Raw genomic sequence first — 21203 nt, 5'->3', positions numbered from 1 at the left:
AAAATATAACTTTTGACTATTTTCCGATAAATAAATGTGAAAACATAGTCTAGTTAGGATACTTGGGCAGCTTTTGTACACTATTTTGAAAACTGCGTTAAAGTTGCATAAATCACCATTTCAAGTAATAAGCTGACTTTAAAGATTTAAAGGTAAGATTAGATTATTCAAGTTGAGTCAGGAATACCAGAGATACACTGTGTAAATCGATTATCTTGACCATATCATGATGGTAAACTAAAGAGAATTTTGAGCAGAAAAAGTATTTGACACAATGGAAATAATGCATGTGATGGAATATGTTAAGCCTGGTGAATAAATGAGAATGATGTATTTAATCAGTAAATGACAAAGGCATACTCGGAAAAAAACCCGAGTGCTCCTATCAGGAGTCGAACCTAAGAACTTCCGATTACTGGTTCGGATGTTTTACCACTGAGCTACAGGAGACTTGTGGGAGCTAAGCAGGCTATGGCCATTAAACTAGGTTAATAGCACAAACATCCTACATACTGCTAGGACTGGAATGTCAATGTGTGGCATATGTGCAATGGAAATAATGTGATGGAATATGTTAAGCCTGGTAAATAAGTGAGAATGATGTATTTAATCAGTAAATGATACAGGCATACTCGGAAAAAAAACCCGAGTGCTCCTATAAGGAGTCGAACCTAAGACCTTGCGATCACTAGTTCGGATGCCAACTACTAATCGGGCAACAGCTCGATTGCTGAAACAAAAAGAAAACGAGTTGGGCGGAGCATGTTGTTGACAGTGAATAGTCGATGTCTGGGTGATTAATTAATACAAATTAGCTATGCATGTTGAGGAAAGATTAAAGTAAACTATGTTTTTAACTTCCACTCCATGTCCGAAATTATTTACCCTAAATCTCGTATTTTTTTTAGCTTAATTAAAATGTTTGCCTTTTAATGCCCTGACGCGCATTTTGATCAGTTTATTTTCTGCCGAACTTAATTAATTTCAAGACATGCATTCATGAACATACACTATACAATGTTTAAGTGTTCGCATTAGAGCTGAAACCCCGCCACGTCTCATTGTGAACTGATCAATGACGCAGATCAGACACAGTAGATAGGTGCGCCGTATTTTGATAAGTTCAAAATGAGACCTGACAAAAATGTACGCCTTTGTGTCAATATTAATCGCTAGTATAGCCTGAGAAGCAAGCGTTTCCGTGGAGTTTTCTGCACTAGAAAACCGATTAAAAAAACCCCGGCACGCTCCAGTTTCGTCATTCTCAGCCATTTTCGTCCCAGAGCTTCCTGTTTTTCTTTCTGGTCCTCGTCCCTAGTCTCTGGCGGCTAAGAGGGCCAGGCGGCTCTGGGGACGACAATGGCGGCTTACTACAACAGCTGCACAGTCGATATTTAATAAGAGAAAGGAAGCCGGCAATATGGAAGCTCTCAAGGAATTGATGACACCAAAAACCTTCAACAAATTCGGTTTTGGAGTAGTTGTCGTTTGGATTCTATTCGGAGCGATTCTGTTAGGAATCTTTGCTGGTCTGGAAAACAGCGAATCGAGGTTGGATGTATACTGTGACGATGCAAAAACTATTGACAAGGAGCTTCTCGAGAGAAAGTGTTTCGATCAATACCATAAGGAATACAACAAATTCAATATTCCTGTTTACGGTTTCGTCGTTGTTAACTTCTTTGTGGTTGCGATTGTGTCTGTGATTTACTCGCAGTGCGTGAAGTCAAGAGTGAATCAACTGGAAGCAAGCAACCGGCGCAACGCGGCGGCAGATGTTCAAGGACAGATTGTAAACGGAAACCAATCAAGCAGACGACTTTTTCTCGCGTACTGTTCCCAACTTGCTCTCAGACTTGGTCTTGGAATTCTTTTTATCGTCTTGCAAACTCAAGTCCTTTATCCAAGTAACTTTCCCGCAAACTTTGAGTGTGCTCTAACAAGAGAAGGCAATAGTTCAGATTATGTACTTGCAAACTTAACACGAACACAAGCTTATGAATGTCGCAATCAGAGAGCAAGAAACAAAACCTTCTGGACTGTTTCCGTGGCTGTGGTTGATGGAACTTTTACCTCTTTGGCATTAATGGAGTTTTTCTGGATCTTGTCACGAAGTATGACTGATGCTGATGCTGATCATTTCCCGCGGCAAAAGAAACAGCAAGACGAAAATCTGCAGCAAATTCCGTTGCCACGACTGGAATCATCCATAAAAAGCATGAAGGAAGACATTATTAAATACACGGAGAAACTTGTAGATCTTAAACAACCTATCCTACGTGATCCAGGCGAGGGCCCAAAACCTAAAGATCTTAAAATTGACCAAATTTATGTAAATCTGGAAATTTATGAAGGTAGAACTAACTATGAGTTTCCTAAAGATGGAAGCAGATGGGAGCAGCTCAAAGTATACCCTAAACCCGCCAAAGCGAATCAGTGTCGGTTTGAACGACCAGAAGATATCATTGATGCTCAAAACAAGAATGTTCTCGTTGTAGGTCGTCCTGGCATTGCCAAAACAATACTGAGCACTCAGCTTCTTCGAAAGTGGGCATCCGGTGGCACCTACAATGATGAACAAAATGTAGAAACGCAGTTTTATGTAGCCTTCCTCCTGAAATTCAGGCGCTTGAATAAATTGGAAACAAGCCTCGATCTTCGTGGGCTGTTGACGCGGGCAGAAACAGTAGAACGCGTGGATGATGAAGTCTGGGACCATATCATTAGAAACCCAACCAAAGTACTTTTGATTTTTGATGGGATTGAAGAAATGTCTACAAGATCACACATCGCAACTGAAGATCACTCAGATTACAAGAACAATGTGGAAGAAAAGATGCCTCTTCATTGTCTCTACAACAAGCTAGCGTCAGGATTACGTCTCGACGGTGCCACAGTCTTAACGACGACACGACCGACTGCTGCCTCCAACGTTAAACATTTAAACTTTAATAGAGTAGTTGAAATTCTTGGATTTACATCAGAGAAAGTGAATGAATATGTCGAGAAGTTCACGAAAGGTGATCATGCCGACGCCCGTGCAAATGAGTCAACAGCGGAGGAGAAAAAGGATAACTTATGGCAACACATCAGCACAAACATAAACCTCTTCTCCTTGTGCTATATCCCCGTGAATTGTTTTATCATTTGTTCCTGCTTTTCATGGACGATCCTACGTTTCGGCGGTTCCAGTTTACGTACGAAGCTTACCAAGTTATACAGCATTGCCGTTCGACTGTTTTACTTTAGGCACAGTGATAAATATCGCTCCGCTTCAACTGTCAATGATGATAAAAAGTTCATTTTGGGAAAATTTTACGGGCTGCCTTCACAAGTGAGAGGGGATTTCAAGAGACTGGGAGAAATCGCTTTTCAAGGGATTCAAGAGGGGAGACTGGTCTTCGAATCAACGGAAGTGCAGGGACTAGAGAATTGTGGACTGCTCCATCAATTACCGAATGATCGAGCCGGCCTTGAACTGGGCAGAACGCAATTCTGTTTCATCCATCTCACTGTTCAGGAATTTCTTCCTGCTAACCATGTAAAAGACACTTTATCAAAAAAAGACGACTTGCAGACATTTGTTTCTGTTCACATCGGCAAATGTACATGGGCAGTAGTGCTGCAGTTTGTGGCCGGATTGCTCGAGCCTGATCCCGATGGAAAAGTGCAAAACAGCGACATTTTTACCGAACTTCTTCCCAAGGACACATGTGTCAGGATGATGGTAAACCAATGGGAGCTGAGTGTAGATTCAGAGCAACGCCCAGTGACCTATTGGCCGGCCAAGAGTGAAGAAGACAAACTTTTAGCACTGAACTTATGTAAGTGTTTGTACGAGATTGATGAAAAGCATCGTTCTATCATACAAAGCAAACTAGCGGAGATAAATTTCAATGCAATAGATTTTGGTGAACATTTAAAAGGAACTTCTGACTGTGCAGCTGTGTTACATGTAATTAGAAATGCACCAGGAATACTATTACACATTGATTTCTCTGGAAACAACATTGGGGCGTTGGGTTGTAGAGAGATTCACAAGTTCATTGTTGACAGTGATTACAGCAACAGTAATTGCCAACTGCATGAAACGAGCTTAAACATCCCTCGAAATAACATAACTGATGAACGTGCAAAGCACTTGGCTGAAGCACTCAAGCACGGAAATAACTGCAAATTAAACAGCTTAGACCTGTCTTTAAACAACATAACTGATCAAGGTGCAAAGCACTTGGCTGAAGCACTCAAGCACTGTAATTGCAAATTAAACAGCTTAAACGTCGGTTGGTGCAACATAACTGATGAAGGTGCAAAGCAATTGGCGGAAGGACTTAAGCACGGTAATTGCAAACTAAACAGGTTAAACCTCTATGGGTGCAACATAGCTGATGAAGGTGCAAAGCACTTGGCTGAAGCACTTAAGCACGGTAATTGCAATGTAAACAGCTTAGACCTCCCTGGGTGCAAGATAACTGATGAAGGTGCAAAGCACTTAGCTGAGGCACTCAAGCACTGTAATTGCAAACTAAACAGCTTAGACCTCTCCAGGTGCAACATAGCTGATGAAGGTGCAAAGCATTTGGCTGAAGCACTTAAGCACGTTAATTGCAAACTAAACAGCTTAGACCTCCCTGGGTGCAAGATAACTGATGAAGGTGCAAAGCACTTAGCTGAAGCACTCAAGCACTGTAATTGCAAACTAAACAGCTTAGACCTCTCTAGGTGCAACATAACTGATGAAGGTGCAAAGCACTTGGCTGAAGCACTTATGCACGGTAATTGCAAACTAAACAGCTTAGACCTGTCTAGGTGCTACATAACGGATGAAGGTTCAAAGCACTTGGCTGAAGCACTTAAGCACTGTAATTGCCAACTAAACAGCTTAGACCTGGCTAGGTGCAACATAACTGATGAAGGTGCAAAGCACTTGGCTAAAGCATTCAAGCACTGTAATTGCCAACTAAACAGCTTAACATTGTTTAGCTGCAACATAACTGATGAAGGTTTAAAGCACTTGGCTGAAGCACTCAAGCACGGTAGCTGCAAACTAAACAGCTTAGACCTCTCGGGGTGCTACATAACTGATGAAGGTGCCAAACACTTGGCTGAAGCACTTAAGCATGGTAATTGCCAACTAAATAGCTTAGACATCTCTGGGTGCGACATAAATGATGAAGGTGCAAAGCACTTGGCTGAAGCACTCAAGCACGATGATTGCAAACTAAACATCTTATACCTGTCTTTGTGCGACATAACTGATAAAGGTGCAAAGCACTTGGCTGAAGCACTCAAGCACTGTAATTGCCAACTAAACAGCTTATACCTCAATCGGTGCAACATAGCTGATGAAGGTGCAAAGCACTTGGCTGAAGCACTTATGCACAGTGAATGCAAACTAAACATCTTACACATCTTTCCAAAAAAAATTAACTGAGGAAGGCAAAAAAACACTTGTCTGAAGCACTCAAGCATCGTAATTCCGAACGGACGACCTTAGACATCTTTTATGATTGATAAAAAAATATGAAGGTGAAAAGCACTTGGTTGAAGTAGTTAAGGACAGTAATCGCAAGCTACCTTTAGCCATTTATACGAGCAAGCCTTGCACCTCTCATATTACGGTCTGTAAACCTCCTTTTAAAGAAACTAAGCGTCAAGGGAAATAGTCACATTGTTGAATTGTTGAACCAGTTAAGCATACTATATGCAAACTACAGATCTGAAAATCTTAGCAAAGATTGTAACATCATTATCACCAGCATGGCCGAAAATTTGTTATTGTAATTAAGTAGAGAGTAACTCCTGTAAAAGGAGCCACAGGTTTCCAAGTCTTTAGATTTGAATAAATTTGTGACATGAAGTTTGCTGTTTTGTGGTACATTTAGTAGTAACTTTGCTTTCAGATTGTGAACAGTCTCTGTTTTACTCGAGAATCCGCAAAGAAGAACGCTTGTGTTCTTCCCCGCGGATTCTCGTCCAAAACAGGCACTGTGCGCAGCCTACTTTGCCTTTTGCATGTCAGTTTCTATCTTGTAAGTATTTTATTTTCACACCCACTCTTCAGTCAGCTATAGGACAATGTAATTAATATTGTTCTTTATTTGAAATCATTTGAAGGAGCCAAAAATATAGTACAGTACTGTGATCCATACAGGTATCAACAAAGAAGTAGATCTCTTTATATACTAATTACAGTCCTATATTTTTCATTGTGATTGTTAAGTATATGACCTTCCTTACAACGTAGGGGAAGAGGTGGATGTGGTGGTGGAGACGCGGGGGGGGGGGGGGGATGCTACTACTTCTATGTGCCGCTGTTAAGGGTATGTTTTGCATGCAGTTAGGTCTGGGATAGGATATAGAAATCAGAGTTTTCCTCTTGAATAGGGTGTCACTGAGTACAGTTTAGTATGGAACAGAACCCCAGAAATAAAAATTAAGACTCAATTCTAGGTAAGGGAAGTATCTGGTCTAGAATAGGGTGGCAAAATGTGGCTGAACGTGATCTGGTATAAGGTAAGGATTTCAGAGTCCCAGTGGCATCCCCACCCCAGGGGGGCTTATAACCACTCCACCCCAATCAGTAATTCGGTCTGTCTCCCAGAGTTGCACTTTCCATTAGAAACCAAGATGGCGGCTGGTGCATGCCATCTCGACAATCACATGGAGAATAGGGGGCGGCAAATGACGCATACTCCTCAAAATTTAAAGTTGGAGTGTACCTCTTGAGCTGCAAAATACGACATTACCTCAGAACAATGTCGATGGTCTATGGTCTATCCGAGTGCTCCTATCAGGAGCCGAACCTAAGAACTTCCGATTACTGGTTCGGATGCTCTACCACTGAGCTAATGAGGAGACTCGTGGGAGCTAAGGCCATTAAACTAGGTTCATGGGACAAACATCCTGCAAACTGCTAGGTTTGGAATGCCAATGTGTGGCATATGCACAATGGAAATAATTTAATGGAATATTTTAAGCCTGGTGAATAGATAAGAATGATGTATTAATCAGTAAATGTCACAGGCATACTCGGAAAAAACCCGAGTGCTCCTATCAGGAGTCGAACCTAAGACCTTCCGATTACTAGTTCGGATGCGAACTTGTAATCGGGCAACAGCTCGATAACTGAGACTAAAAGAAAAGGAGTTGAACAGAGTATGTTGTTGACAGTGAATAGTCGATGTCTGGATGATTAACTATTACAAATTAGCTATGCATATTGAAGAACGGTTTGACTTCATTAACGCGTACATGAAGTTATAAACCTAAACTAAACTAGTTATTTTACCTCCCACTCCATGTCCGAAATTATTTACCCTAAATCTCGTATTTTTTAGCTCAATTAAAACGTTTGCCTTTCAATGCCCTGACGTGCATTTTGATCAGTTTATTTTTAGCCGAACTTAATTAATTTCAAGACATGAATTCATAAACATGCAATATACATTCAATGTTTGAGTGTTCGCATTAGAGATGACACGCCGCCACGTTTCATTGTGAAATCAATGACCCAGATCAGACACAGTAGCAGGATGTGGCGTATTTGATAAGTTCAAAATGAGACCTGACAAAAAGGAACGCCTTTGTGTCAATATTATTCGCACGGTTTAGCCTGCGAAGCATGCGTTTCGTGGAGTTTTCTGCACTAAAAAGCCGATTTCCGTATTTTTCGACGCGAAATGGGGCTAAAGAACTCAGGCCGAGTATGTTTAGTAAATAGTGGATGTCTGGGGGATTAATACAGTTTTTGAACTAAATCATTTAGCTAAGCGGATGTCTTTCAGTCCACGTTAAATAAAGTTCCGCCCAGTTCAAATTGGCTATGGCAAATTTCAGAAGGGTTTGGGTGCATATAATGTAGTTTATTTTCGAATTGTCACTCCACTTACAAAATTAGGTACTCTTCATTTTCAATTTTCTAGCCAAATTTTTAATCCTGTCGCACTTTTTTGATCGTCAGTGTATAAACAGTTATTTTATTTTTAGTTTATTTTTTTTTATTTCCGGTTCAAAGAGCATGCTCATGCCAATCATGTGATCAGAATAGGCTCCCGACACGCTTCATTTCGAAAGCGGTTTGCTAGCTAGACAGTCGACATTTTATAAGAGTAAGGAAGCAATATGGAAACTCTCAAGGAATTGATGACACCAAAAACCTTCAACAAATTCGGTTTTGGAGTAGTTATCGTTTGGATTGTATTCGGAGCGATTCTGTTAGGAATCTTTGCTGGTCTGGAAAACAGCGAATCGAAGTTGGATGTATACTGTGACGATGCAAAAACTATTGACAAGGAGCTTCTCGAGAGAAAGTGTTTCGATCAATACCAGAAGGAATACAACAAATTCAGTATTCCTGTTTACGGCTTCGTCGTTGTTAACTTCTTTGTGGTTGCTTTTGTGTCTGTGATTTACTCGCAGTGCGTGAAGTCAACAGTGAATCAACTGGACGCAAGCAACCGGCGCAGCTCAGATGCCGAAGGACAGATTGAAAACGGAAACCAACCACGCAGAAGGCGGCGACTTTTTATCGCGTACTGTTGCCAACTTGTCATCAGAATTGCTCTTGGAATTCTTTTTATCGTCTTGCAAATTCTACTCCTTTATCCAGGTAACTTTCCCTCAAACTTTGAGTGTTCTCTAGCTAGAGAAGGAAATAGTTCATCTTATACACTTGCAAACTTTACACGAACACAAACTTACGAATGTCGCAACCAGAGAGTATGGAACAAAACCTTCTGGACTGTTTCCGTAGCTGTAGTTAATGGAACTTTTGCCTCTCTGGTATTAACGGAGTTTTTCTGGATCTTATCACGAAGTAGAAAAGGTAAAAAGTTCATGGAAGACTCGCAGTTTTTTGCTGATCATTTACCCAAGCAAGAGCAGCAGCACGAACAAAATCTGCAGCAAATTCCTCTGTTACGTATACATCAGCAAGGGCAGCAAGAACGACAAGAACACCGGAACGTACAACACGAATCGCAACTGCAAGCATCCATAAAAAGCATGAAGGAAAACATCATTAAATACACGGAGAAACTTGTGGATCTTAAACAACCTATCCTACGTGATCCAGGCCAGGGCCCAAAACCTAAAGATCTTAAAATCGACGAAATTTGTGTAAATCTGGAAATTTATGAAGGTAGAACTAATTACAAGTTTCCTAAAGATGGGAGCAGATGGGAGCAGCTCAGAGTATACCCAAAACCCGCCGATGCGAATCAGGCTCGGTTTGAACGACCAGAAGATATCATTGATCTTCAAAACAAGAATATTCTCGTTGTAGGTCGTCCTGGCATTGGCAAGACAATACTGAGCACTCAGCTTCTTCGAAAGTGGGCATCTGGTGGCGCCTTCAATGATGAACAAAATGTAGAATCGCAGTTTGACGTAGCCTTCCTCCTGAAATTTAGGCGCTTAAATAAATTGGAAACAAACCTGCTCGATCTTCGTGAGCTGTTGACACGGGCAGAAACAGTAGAACACGTGGATGATGAAGTCTGGGACCATATCATTAGAAACCCAACCAAAGTACTTTTGATTTTTGATGGGATTGACGAAATGTCTACAAGGTCACACATCGCGACTGAAGATCACTCAGATTACAAGAACAATGCAGTGGAAGAACAAATGCCTCTTCACTGTCTCTACAACAAGCTAGCGTCGGGATTACTTCTCGACGGTGCCACAGTGTTAACGACGACACGACCGACTGCTGCCTCGAACGTTAAACATTTAAACTTTGATAGAGTAGTTGAAATTCTTGGATTTACATCTGAGAAAGTGAATGAATATGTCGAGAAGTTTACGACAGGTGATCACGACGCCCGTGCAAATGAGACAGAAGAGGCAAAAGAAGCCATGTGTAGAAGCTTATGGCAACACATAAGCCAAAACATAAACCTCTTCTCTTTGTGCTATATCCCCGTGAATTGTTTTATTATTTGTTCCTGCTTGTCATGGATGATCCTACGTTTCGGCCGTTCCAGTTTACCTACGAAGCTTACCAAGTTATACAGTATTGCCGTTCGACTGTTTTACTTTAGGCACAGTGATAAATATCGCTCCGCTTCAACTGTCAATGATGATGAAAAGTTCATTTTCGGAAAATTTCACGAGCTGCCTTCTCAAGTGAGAGGGGATTTCAAGAGACTGGGAGAAATCGCTTTTCAAGGGATGCAAGAGGGGAGACTGATCTTCGAATCAACGGAAGTGCAGGGACTAGAAAGTTGTGGACTGCTCCATCAATTACCGAATGATCGAGCGGGCCTTGAACTGGGCAAAACGCAATTCTGTTTTATCCATCTGACTGTTCAGGAATTTCTTGCTGCTAAGCATGTAACAGACACTTTATCACAAAAAGACGACTTGCGGACATTTGTTTCCGATCACATTGACAAAGGTACATGGGAAGTAGTGCTGCAATTTGTGGCCGGATTGCTCGAGCCTGATCCCGAAGGAAAAGTTCAAAACAGCGACATTTTTACCGAACTTTTTCCCAAGGACACACTTAAGAGGCCGATATTAAACCGGTTGAAGTGCGGGGTAGATTCAGAACAAAGCACACTGACCTATTGGCCGGCCAGGAGTAAAGAAGACAACCTTTTAGCAGTGAAATTATGTAAGTGTTTGTACGAGATCGATGAAAAGCATTTTTCTATCATACAAAGCAAACTAGCGGAAATAAATTTCAATGCAGTTTTTTTCAATGAAGAACATTTCAAAGGACCTGTTGACTGTGCAGCTGTGTTACATGTAATTAGAAATACACCAGGAATACTATTGCACATACGTTTCGCTCAAAACAACATTGGGCCGCTGGGATGTAGAGAGATTCACAAATTCATTGTTGACAGTGATTATAATAACAGTAATTGCGAACTGCATGTAACGAGCTTATACATCCTTCTAAACGACATAACTGATGAAGGTGCAAATTACTTGGCGAAAGCACTCAAACACGATAATTGCAAATTAAACAGCTTAGACCTGTCGGGAAACAAGATAACTGATGAAGGTGCAAATTACTTGGCGGAAGCACTCAAGGATGGTAATTGCAAATTACACAGCTTACATCTGCCTCTAAACAATATAACCGCTAAAGGCGTAAAGCACTTGGCTGAAGCACTCAAGCACGGTAATTGCAAATTAAACAGCTTAGACCTGTCGCAATGCCTCATAACTGATGAAGGTGCAAAGCACTTGGCTGAAGCACTCAAGCACTGTAATTGCCAACTAGACAGCTTATACCTCCGTCTGTGCAACATAACTGATGAAGGTTTAAAGCACTTGGCTGAAGCACTCAAGCACCGTAATTGCCAGCTAGAAAGCTTAGATTTGTTTAGGTGCAACATAACTGATGAAGGTTTAAAGCACTTGGCTGAAGCACTCAAGCACGGTGATTGCAAACTAAACAGCTTAGACCTCTCTGGGTACAACAAAACTGATGAAGGTGCAAAACACTTGGCTGAAGCACTCAAGCACGATGATTGCAAACTAAACAGCTTAAACCTCTCTGGGTTCAACATAACTGAGAAAGGTGCAAAGCATTTGGCTGAAGCACTCAAGCACATTAATTGCCAACTAAACAGCTTAGATCTCTCTGGGTGCAACATAACTGATAAAAGTGGAAAGCACTTGGCTGAAGCACTCAAGCACGGTAGTTGCCAACTAAACAGCTTAAACTTCCGTCGGTGCAAAATAACTGAAGAAGGTGCAAAACACTTGGCTGAAGCACTCAAGCACGGTGATTGCAAACTAAACAGCTTAGACCTCTCTTGGTGCAAAATAAATGATGAAGGTGCAAAGCACTTGGTTGAAGCACTCAAGCACGGTAGTTGCAAACTAAACAGCTTACACCTCTCTGAGTGCAACATAACTGATAACGGTGCAAAGCACTTGGCTGAAGCACTCAAGCACGGTGATTGCCAACTCAACAGCTTAGACCTCTCTGGGTGCAATATAACTGATGAAGGTGCAAAGCACTTGGCTGAAGCACTCAAGCACGGTGATTGCAAACTAAATATCTTATACCTGTCTAGGTGCGATATAACTGATGAAGGTGCAAAGCACTTGGCTGAAGCACTCAAGCACTGTAATTGCCAACTAAACAGCTTATACCTCGCTCGGTGCAACATAGCTGATGAAGGTGCAAAGTACTTGGCTGAAGCACTTATGCACAGTGAATGCAAACTAAACATCTTACACATCTTTCTGGGAAAAATAACTGAGGAAGGTAAAAAGCACTTGGCTAAAGCACTCAAGCACCGTAATACCGAACGAAAGTTGTGTGACATCTTTTTTTAAAAACTATGAAGATGAAAAGCACTTGGTTGAAGCACTTGAGGACGGTAAACGCAAACTACCTTTAGCCATTTATACGAGCAAGTCTTGCACCTCTCATATTACGGTCTGTAAACCTCCTTTTAAACAAACTAAGCGTCCAGGGAAGTAATAACATTGTTGAAGCACTTAAGTATACTATATGCAAACTACAGATCTGAAAATCTTAGCAAAGATTGTAACATCAAGAACAGTCTTATCACCAGCATGACCGAAAAATTGTAACTGTTACTAGTAATTAAGTAGAGATCAACTCCTGTAAAAGGAGCCACAGGTTTCCAAGTCTTTAGATTTGAATAAATTTGTGACATGAAGTTTGCTGTTTTGTGGTACATTTAGTAGTAACTGCCTTCAGACTGCGAGCAGTCTCTGTTTTACTCGAGAATCCGCGGAGAAGAACGCTTGTGTTCTTCCCCGCGGATTCTTGAGCAAAACAGAGACTGTGCGCAGCCTACTTTGCCTTTTGCATGTCAGTATCTATCTTGTAAGTATTTTATTTTCACACACACTCTTCAGTCAGCTATAGGACAACGTTATTAATATTGTTGTTTATTTGAAATCATTTGAAGGAGCCAAAAATACAGCACAGTACTGTGATCCATACCGGTATCAATCAAGAAGTAGATCTCTTTATATACCTATTACAGTCCTATGTTTTCCATTGTGATTGTTAAGTTCCCGTAACATTGTATATGACCTTCCTTATAACGCAGGGGAGAAGGTGGTGGGGGTGGTGGGGACAGGGGGGAGGGGGGGGAGGTTCTCCTACTTCTGTGTGCCGCTGTTAAGGGTATGTTTTGCACGCAGTCAAGTCTGGGATAGGATATAGAAATCAGAGTTTTCCTCTTGAATAGGGTATCACTGAGTACAGTTTAGTATGGAACAGAACCCCAGAAATAAAAATTTAGACTCAAGTCTAGGCAAGGGGAGGGATTTTTGGTATCTGGTCTAGAATAGGGTGTTAAAATGTGGCTGAACGTGATCTGGTATAGGGTAAGGGTTTCAGAGTCCCAGTGGCACCCCCCATCCCAGGGGGGCTTATAACCACTTCCACCCCCAGTTAGTAATTCGGTCTGTCTCCCAGAGTTGCACTTGCCATTAGAAACCAAGATGGCGGCTGATGCATGCCATCTCAACAATCACACGGAGAATAGGGGGCTGCAAATGACGCATACTCCTCACAATTTAATGTGTTAATGTACCTCTTGAGCTACAAAATCCGACATTACCTCAGAACAATGTCGATGGTCTATGGTCTATCCGAGTGCTCCTATCAGAAACCGAACCTAGCAACTTCCGATTACTAGTTCGGATGCTCTGCCACTGAGCTACAGGAGACTCGTGGGAGCTAAGGCCATTAAACCAGGTTTATAGGACAAACATCCTGCATACTGCTAGGATTCGAATGTTAATGTGGGGCATATGCGCAATGGAAATAACGTGATGGAATATGTTAAGCCTGGTGAATAAATAAAAAATGATGCATTTAATCAGTAACTGACACAGGCATACTCGGAAAAAAATCTGAGTGCTCCTATCAGGAGTCAAACCTAAGACCTTCTGATTACTGGTTCGGATGCTCTACCACTGAGCTACAGGATACTCGTGGGAGCTAAGGCCATTAAACTAGGTTCATGGGACAAACATCCTGCATACTGCTAGGATTGGAATGTCATGTGTGGCATATGTGCAATGGTAATAAATGTGATGGAATGTTTTAAGCCTGGTGAATAGAAAAGAATGATGCATTAATCAGTAAATGACACAGGCATACTCGGAAAAAATATCCGAGTGCTCCTATCAGGAGTCGAACCTAGGACCTTCCGATTACTAGTTTGGATGCTCTACCACTGAGCTACAGGAGACTCGTGGGAGCTAAGGCCATTTAACTAGGTTCATGGGACAAACATCCTGCATACTGCTAGGTTTGGAATGTCAATGTGTGGTATATGCACAATGGAAATAATGTGATGGAATACAGTAATAGCCCGCGTATAAGAACCTGGGTTTTAAGAACCTGTTAGGCTAAAATTTTCATTTTAAGCCCCCTCCACATAAGAACCTATTTAGGCTGAAATTTTAAGTTAGGTTCTTATCAGTGGGGTTGCTGTGAAAGTGTATAGGTAGATACTGCTGAATTAAGATCATCATCTATTTAAAAGTAACTTGACATAACTTTTATCTTTCAAGCTTAAGTACCATGTTGTACGTCTATTGTGTTTGCCATTATGCTGTATTATGAGATGATATTTATAATATATATATAGTATATTCAGATGAAATTCATACGAAGATATAAGAACCTATTTTAAGAACCTTGGTAGCCTAAATTTGCTTTAAGTACCATTTATATAAGAACCTAGTTCGGCTAGATTGAAAAATTCAGGTTCTTATACGTGGGCTATTACTGTATTTTAAGCTTGGTGAATACAGTGGAACCACGTTAACACGACCACCTTCGGGCCGTGAAAATGCGGTCGTAATAACGTGGTGGTCGGATTAACGAGGTTGTAATACTAAGGAGATGACTGGAATTTTAATTCATTTAGGGCACGAAAATGTGGTTGTAATAACGAGGTGGTCCTATTAAAGAGGTGGTCGTAAGGCGGGGTTCCACTGTAAATGAGAATGATGTATTAATCAGTAAATGTCACAGGCATACTCGGAAAAAACCCGAGTGCTCCTATTAGGAGTCGAACCTAAGACCCTCCGATTACTAATTCGGATCGGAACTTGTAATCGGGCAACAGCTCGATAGCTGAGACAAAAAGAAAAGGAGTTGAACAGAGTATGTTGTTGACAGTGAATAGTCGATGTCTGAGTTATTAATTATTACAAATTAGCTATGCATATTGAAGAACGATTTGACTTCATTAACGTGTACATGAAGTTATAAACCTAAAGTAAACTATTTTTTTTTACTTTCACTCCATGTCCGAAATTATTTACCCTAGATCCCGTATTTTTTTAGCTTAATTAAAATGTTTGCCTTTTAATGTCCTGACGCGCATTTTGATCAGTTTATTTTCTGCCGAACTTGATAACTTTCAAGACATGCACTGATTCATAAACAAACACTATACAATGCTTGAGTGCTCGCATTAGAGCTGAAACGCCGCCACGTTTCATTGTGAAATCAATTACGCAGATCAGACACAGTAGCAGGGTGCGCCGTCAGTTTGATAAGTTCAAAATGAGACCTGACAAAAGTGAACGCCATTGTGTCAATATTATTCGCGCGTATAGCTTGCGAAACAGCCGTTTCGTGGAGTTTTCTGGACTAAAAAGCCGATTTCTGTATTTTTCGACGCGCGCGAAACGGGGCTAAGGAACTAAAGCGGAGTATGTTTAGTAAATAGTGGATGTCTGGGGGATTAATGCAGGCCTTGAACTAAATCATATAGCTAAGTGCATGTTTTTCCATGTTAAATAAAGTTCAGTTCAGTTCAAATTAGCTATGCAAAATTGAAGAAGGGTTTGGGTGCATAATTTAATGTCGTTTATTTTCGACTTGTCACCCCACTTACAAAATTAGATTCCCTTCATTTTCAATTTTCTAGCCAAATTTTCAATCCTGTCGCACTTTTTTGATCGTCAGTGTATAAACAGTTATTTTATTTTTAGTTTTATTTTATTTTTTCTTTAATTTTTCTAGACCAATAAGCATGCTCATGCAATCATGTGATCAGAATAGGCCCCCGACACGCTTCACTGTTTCGAAAGCGGTTTGGTAGCTAGACAGTCGACATTTGATAAGCGTAAGGAAGCAACATGGAAACTCTAAAAGATTTGATGACACCAAAAACTTTCAACAAATTCGGTTTTGGAGTAGTTATCGTTTGGATTCTATTCGGAGCGATTCTGTTAGGAATCTTTGCTGGTCTGGAAAACAGCGAATCGAAGTTGGATGTATACTGTGACGATGCGAAAACTGTCGACAAGGAGCTCATCGAGAGAAAGTGCTTCGATCAATACCAGAAGGAATACAACAAATTCAATATTCCTGTTTACGGTTTCGTCGTTGTTAACTTCTTTGTGGTTGCGATTGTGTCTGTGATTTACTCACAGTGCGTGAAGTCAAGAGTGAATCAACTGGAAGCAAGCAACAGGCGCAACGTGGCGACAGATGTTGAAGGATAGATTGAAAAAGGAAACCAACCAAGCAGACGACTTTTTATCGCGTACTGTTCCCAACTTGCTTTCAGACTTGCTCTTGGAATCCTCTTTATCGTCTTGCAAATCCTAATCCTTTATCCAAGTACCTTTCCCTCAAACTTTGAGTGTGCTCTAACAAGAGAAGGCAATAATTCAGGTTATCTACTTGCAAACTTTACGCGAACACAAGCTTACGAATGCCAGAATCAGAGAGCAAGAAAGAAAACCTTCTGGACTGTTTCCGTGGCTGTGGTTAATGGAAATTTTGCCTTTTTGGTATTGATGGAGTTTTTCTTGATCTTATCACGGAGCAGGAAAGGTAAAAAGTTCATGGAAGACTCGCAGTTTTTTGCTGATCATTTACCTAAGCAAGAGCAGCAGCACGAACAAAATCGGCAGCAAATTCCTCTGTTACCTCAGCAAGGGTCACAAGAACAACAAGAGCACCGGGATGCTGATCATTTACCCGAGCAAGAACTGCAGCACGAACAAAATCTGCAGCAAATTCCTCTGTTAACACAGCAAGGGCCGCAAGAACAGCAAGAGCCCCGGGATGAACAACACGAATCACAATTGCAAGCATCCATAAAAAGCATGAAGGAAAACATCATTAAATACACGGAGAAACTTGTGGATCTTAAACAACCTATCCTACGTGATCCAGGCGAGGGCCCAAAACCTAAAGATCTTAAAATCGACGAAATTTATGTAGATCTGGAAATTTATGAAGGTAGAACTTATTATATGTTTCCTGAATATTGGAGCAGGTGGGAGCAGCTCAGAGTATACCCAAAACCCGCCGATGCGAATCAGGCTCGGTTTAAAAGACCAGACGATATCATTGACGCTCAAAACAAGAATGTTCTCGTTGTAGGTCGACCTGGTATTGGCAAGACAATACTGAGCACTCAGCTTCTTCGAAAGTGGGCATCTGGACAGTCTGGTGGTGCATTTAATGATGAAAAAAATGTAGAAACGCAGTTTAATGTAGCCTTCCTCCTGAAATTCAGGCGCTTTAATAATTTGGAAACAAACCTCGATCTTCGTGAACTGTTGACACGCGCAGAAACAGTAGAACGCGTGGATGATGAAGTTTGGGACTGTATCATAACAAATCCAACCAAAGTACTTTTGATTTTTGATGGGATTGACGAAATGTCTACAAGGTCACATATCGCGACTGAAGATCACTCAGATTACAAGAACAATGTGGAAGAAAAAATGCCTCTTCATTGTCTCTACAACAAGCTAGCGTCGGGATTACTTCTCACCGGTGCCACAGTCTTAACGACGACACGACCGACTGCTACCTCGAACGTTAAACATTTAAACTTTGATAGAGTTGTTGAAATTCTTGGATTTACATCACAGAAAGTGAAAGAATATGTCGGGAAGTTTACGACAGGTGATCACGACGCCCGTGCAAATGAGACAAAAACGAAGACAAAAGAAGCTATGTGGAGAAGCTTATGGCAACACATCAGCACAAACATAAACCTCTTCTCCTTGTGTTATATCCCCGTGAATTGTTTTATCATTTGTCACTGCTTGTCATGGATGTTCCTACGTTTCGGCGGTTCCAGTTTACCTACGAAGCTTACCAAGTTATACAGCATTGCCGTGCGACTGTTTTACTTCAGGCACAGTAGTAAATATCGCTCCGCTTCAACTGTCAATGATGATGATAAGTTCATTTTAGGCAAATTTCACGAGCTACCTTCCCAAGTGAGAGGGGATTTCGAGAGACTGGGAGAAATCGCTTTTCATGGGATTGAAGAGGGGAGACTGATCTTTGAATCAACCGAAGTGCAGGGACTAGAGAATTGTGGACTACTCCATCAATTACCGAATGATAGAGCCGGCCTTGAACTGGGCAGAACGCAATTCTGTTTCATCCATCTCACTGTTCAGGAATTTCTTGCTGCTATGCATGTAACAGACACTTTATCAAAAAAAGGCGACTTGCGGACATTTGTTTCCGATCACATACACAAAGGTACATCGGAAGTAGTGCTGCAGTTTGTGGCCGGATTGCTCGAGCCTGATCCCGAAGGAAAAGAGCAAAACAGCGACATTTTTACCGAACTTCTTCCCAAGGATACATGTGAGAGGCTGACGCGGAAAAACCAATGGGAACTGAGTGTAGATTCAGAGCAAAGCGCACTGACCTATTGGCCAGCCGAGAGTAAAGAAGACAAACTTTTAGCAGTGAACTTATGTAAGTGTTTGTACGAGTTAGATGAAAAGCATCATTCTATCATACAAAGCAAACTAGCAGAAATAAATTTCAATGCGATAAATGTTGGTAAATATTTGCTAGAACCTGCCGACTGTGCAGCTGTCTTGTATGTCCTTAGAAATGCACCCGGAATATTTCACATAGAGTTCTTTGAAAACAACTTTAGGTCGTTGGGTTGCAACAATAACAAAAACTTCATTGTTGACAGTGATTACAGTAGTATTAATTGCCAACTGCCTGTAGAGAGTTCAGACCTCTTGCGTAAGAACGTAACTGATGAAGACGTAAAGCACTTTGCTAAAGCAGTCGTGCACAGTAATTGCAAATTATTAAACAGCTTAGAGTTCTCTGGGTTTAGCACTGTAACCGATGAAGGTGCAAAGCACTTGGCTGAAGCACTCAAGCACGGTAATTGCCAACTAAAATACTTAAACCTCTCTAGGTGCAACATAACTGATGAAGGTGCAAGGCACTTGGCTGAAGCACTCAAGCATGGTAATTGCCAACTAAAACACTTAAACCTCTCTGGGTGCAAAATAACTGATGAAGGTGCAAAGCACTTGTCTGAAGCACTCAAGCACTGCAATTGCAAACTAAACGGCTTATACCTCAATCGGTGCAAGATAATTGATGAAGGTGTAAAGCACTTGGCTGAAGCACTCAAGTACGGCAATTGCAAACTAAACAGATTAGGCCTTTGTGGGTGCCACATAACTGATGAAGGTGCAAAGCACATGGCTGAAGCACTCAAGCACGGTGAATGCAAACTAAACAGTTTATTCCTCTCACCGAACAAAACAAAAGAGAAAGGTAGAGAATACCTGGCTAAAGCACTCAAGCACCGTAATTTCGAACGAAAGACCTTAGATATCTGTTATTATTATGATTAAAAACTATGAAGGTGAAAAGCACTCGGTTGAAGTACTTATAATTACTGAGGACGGTAATGGCAAAATAATTAATTACCTTTAGCCATTTATATACGAGCATGTCTAGCACCTCTTGCATTACGGTCTGTAAACCTCTTTCCGTTTAAACAAACTAAGCGTCGAAGGCAAACATTAAATTGTTGAAGCACTTGAGCATACTAAGTGCACTGAAATTGAAGAACTGAAAATATTAGCAGATTGTAACATCAAGAACAGTTATATCACCAGCATGACCGAAAATTGTAACTCTAACTTTTGATTAAGGGAGCCATAGGGTTCCAAGTCTTTAGATTTGAATAAATTTGTGACATGAAGTTTGCTGTTTTGTGGTACATTTAATAGTTACTTTGCCTTTAGACTACAAGCAGTCTCTCCGCCTGTTTTGCTCGAGAATTCACGGGGAAGAACGGAGTAGTTTCCCCCGTATTTTCAAGTCCACCTCAGTTGCAAGACGTCAACAAAAGAAAAAATAGGTAGTCGAGGACTACATGTAGCTACTTCTGTAGGAAGGAAATAAAATAAAAGGCAGTCTATGACCGCATGTGGCTACTGCTTTATTTTTGTAGAATATTGCAGTAAAGAAGCAATGTTGTATAAAATTCAGAGGGGTTAATGAACTGCTCTAGTCAGTGCCAAAATTGGGCGGCGTAATTTGATCGTTTTGTCATCTGGTGCACATGCGCATTAGATACCATTTCTTAGCTGATTTGCATATCACACTTCATCCGCAAGTCTCGCGCTGAGAAGGGCATCCTTTGAAAAATCTAAACGAACCTTGTCGAGTCGAAGTGTTTGCCAGTCAAAATAATTAGAGTGATTAAAGACCTAATGTCATATTAGAACACTCATTTTCTTGCTACCATAGAAAATTTACTGATGGACTTGTCCAGGGAAAGCCAAACGTCAACGAATCCCTCTGAAGTCGAAGAATCCACAGGGAGCCCACACAAACTATGTGACCGTTTGTATTTTGAATTTATAGAGGCAATGTATGGGAATATCGAAAATCCTCGTATTATCGTACTAGATTGCGATAAATATTCTCATTTAACTTCAAAATAAACGTAGTTTTACCTTAAATGTTGTGTGTTGTCGTTCCTGAGGTTGAAGACAGCGATTTTAGCCATTTGAAGGGTTCGGCGTTGAACGTTCACTCGAGCGTAATAGAAGAGTGAGAAGGGAGGAAAACTTGTTTTGAAAGGGTTCCAGCGCCGGAGCGATTTTTCCCCCAAAAAACGCATTGCTCCGATTTCAAACTTCACAGCATAGAGGTCAAAAGATTTTCGATTCTTCTCGTACCTTCCAATCGAAAATCCATCCAAACGGCCCGGAGCTAGTCCTCGAAGAAAATCAAAATCCCACAGTATTCGAGCGACTGGAATGCGTAGCAAAATTTGTACGTGCCATTGTTTAACGTCGTCCAATCAGAAAGGGGCAATCAGCGGGACTGTTTGTCACTGGCACGTATAAATTTTGCCACGCATTCCAGTCGCTCGAATACTGTGGGATTTTGATTTTCTTCGAGGACTAGCTCCGGG

The 21203-nt window shown here is 41.1% G+C and overlaps 2 protein-coding genes across 6 annotated transcripts; both read left to right on the top strand.

Annotated features, from left to right (window-relative positions):
* Window positions 1-1281: 1281 nt before the first annotated feature.
* On the top strand, window positions 1282-12656 carry LOC146458935 (uncharacterized). 5 transcript variants are annotated; one of them, XM_085090115.1, is made up of 3 exons: window positions 1283-4809; window positions 4897-4916; window positions 5352-5860. In XM_085090115.1, exons 1-3 carry the CDS (start codon window positions 1421-1423, stop codon window positions 5432-5434), a joined length of 3492 nt encoding a protein of 1163 aa, XP_084946241.1. In that variant the 5' UTR covers window positions 1283-1420; the 3' UTR covers window positions 5435-5860. The 5 variants fall into 5 exon arrangements, with proteins under 5 accessions (XP_084946237.1, XP_084946238.1, XP_084946241.1 ...); XM_085090111.1 differs by adding an exon at window positions 12347-12656 and having other exon boundaries at window positions 1282-5552; XM_085090112.1 differs by having other exon boundaries at window positions 1282-4809; window positions 4897-5860.
* Window positions 8038-20204, top strand: LOC146458934 (uncharacterized). Its single transcript, XM_085090171.1, has 4 exons — window positions 8038-10532; window positions 10563-11606; window positions 12042-12148; window positions 19112-20204. Exons 1-4 carry the CDS (start codon window positions 8125-8127, stop codon window positions 19624-19626), a joined length of 4074 nt encoding a protein of 1357 aa, XP_084946297.1. The 5' UTR covers window positions 8038-8124; the 3' UTR covers window positions 19627-20204.
* Window positions 20205-21203: the final 999 nt, after the last annotated feature.

This window comes from Pavona decussata, unplaced genomic scaffold, assembly GCF_977016875.1.
Source record: "Pavona decussata unplaced genomic scaffold, jaPavDecu1.1 SCAFFOLD_225, whole genome shotgun sequence".
Taxonomy (NCBI): Eukaryota; Metazoa; Cnidaria; class Anthozoa; order Scleractinia; family Agariciidae; genus Pavona; species Pavona decussata.
Note: the sequence above shows the minus strand (reverse complement) of the source record. Positions and strands in the feature narration are given on the sequence as shown.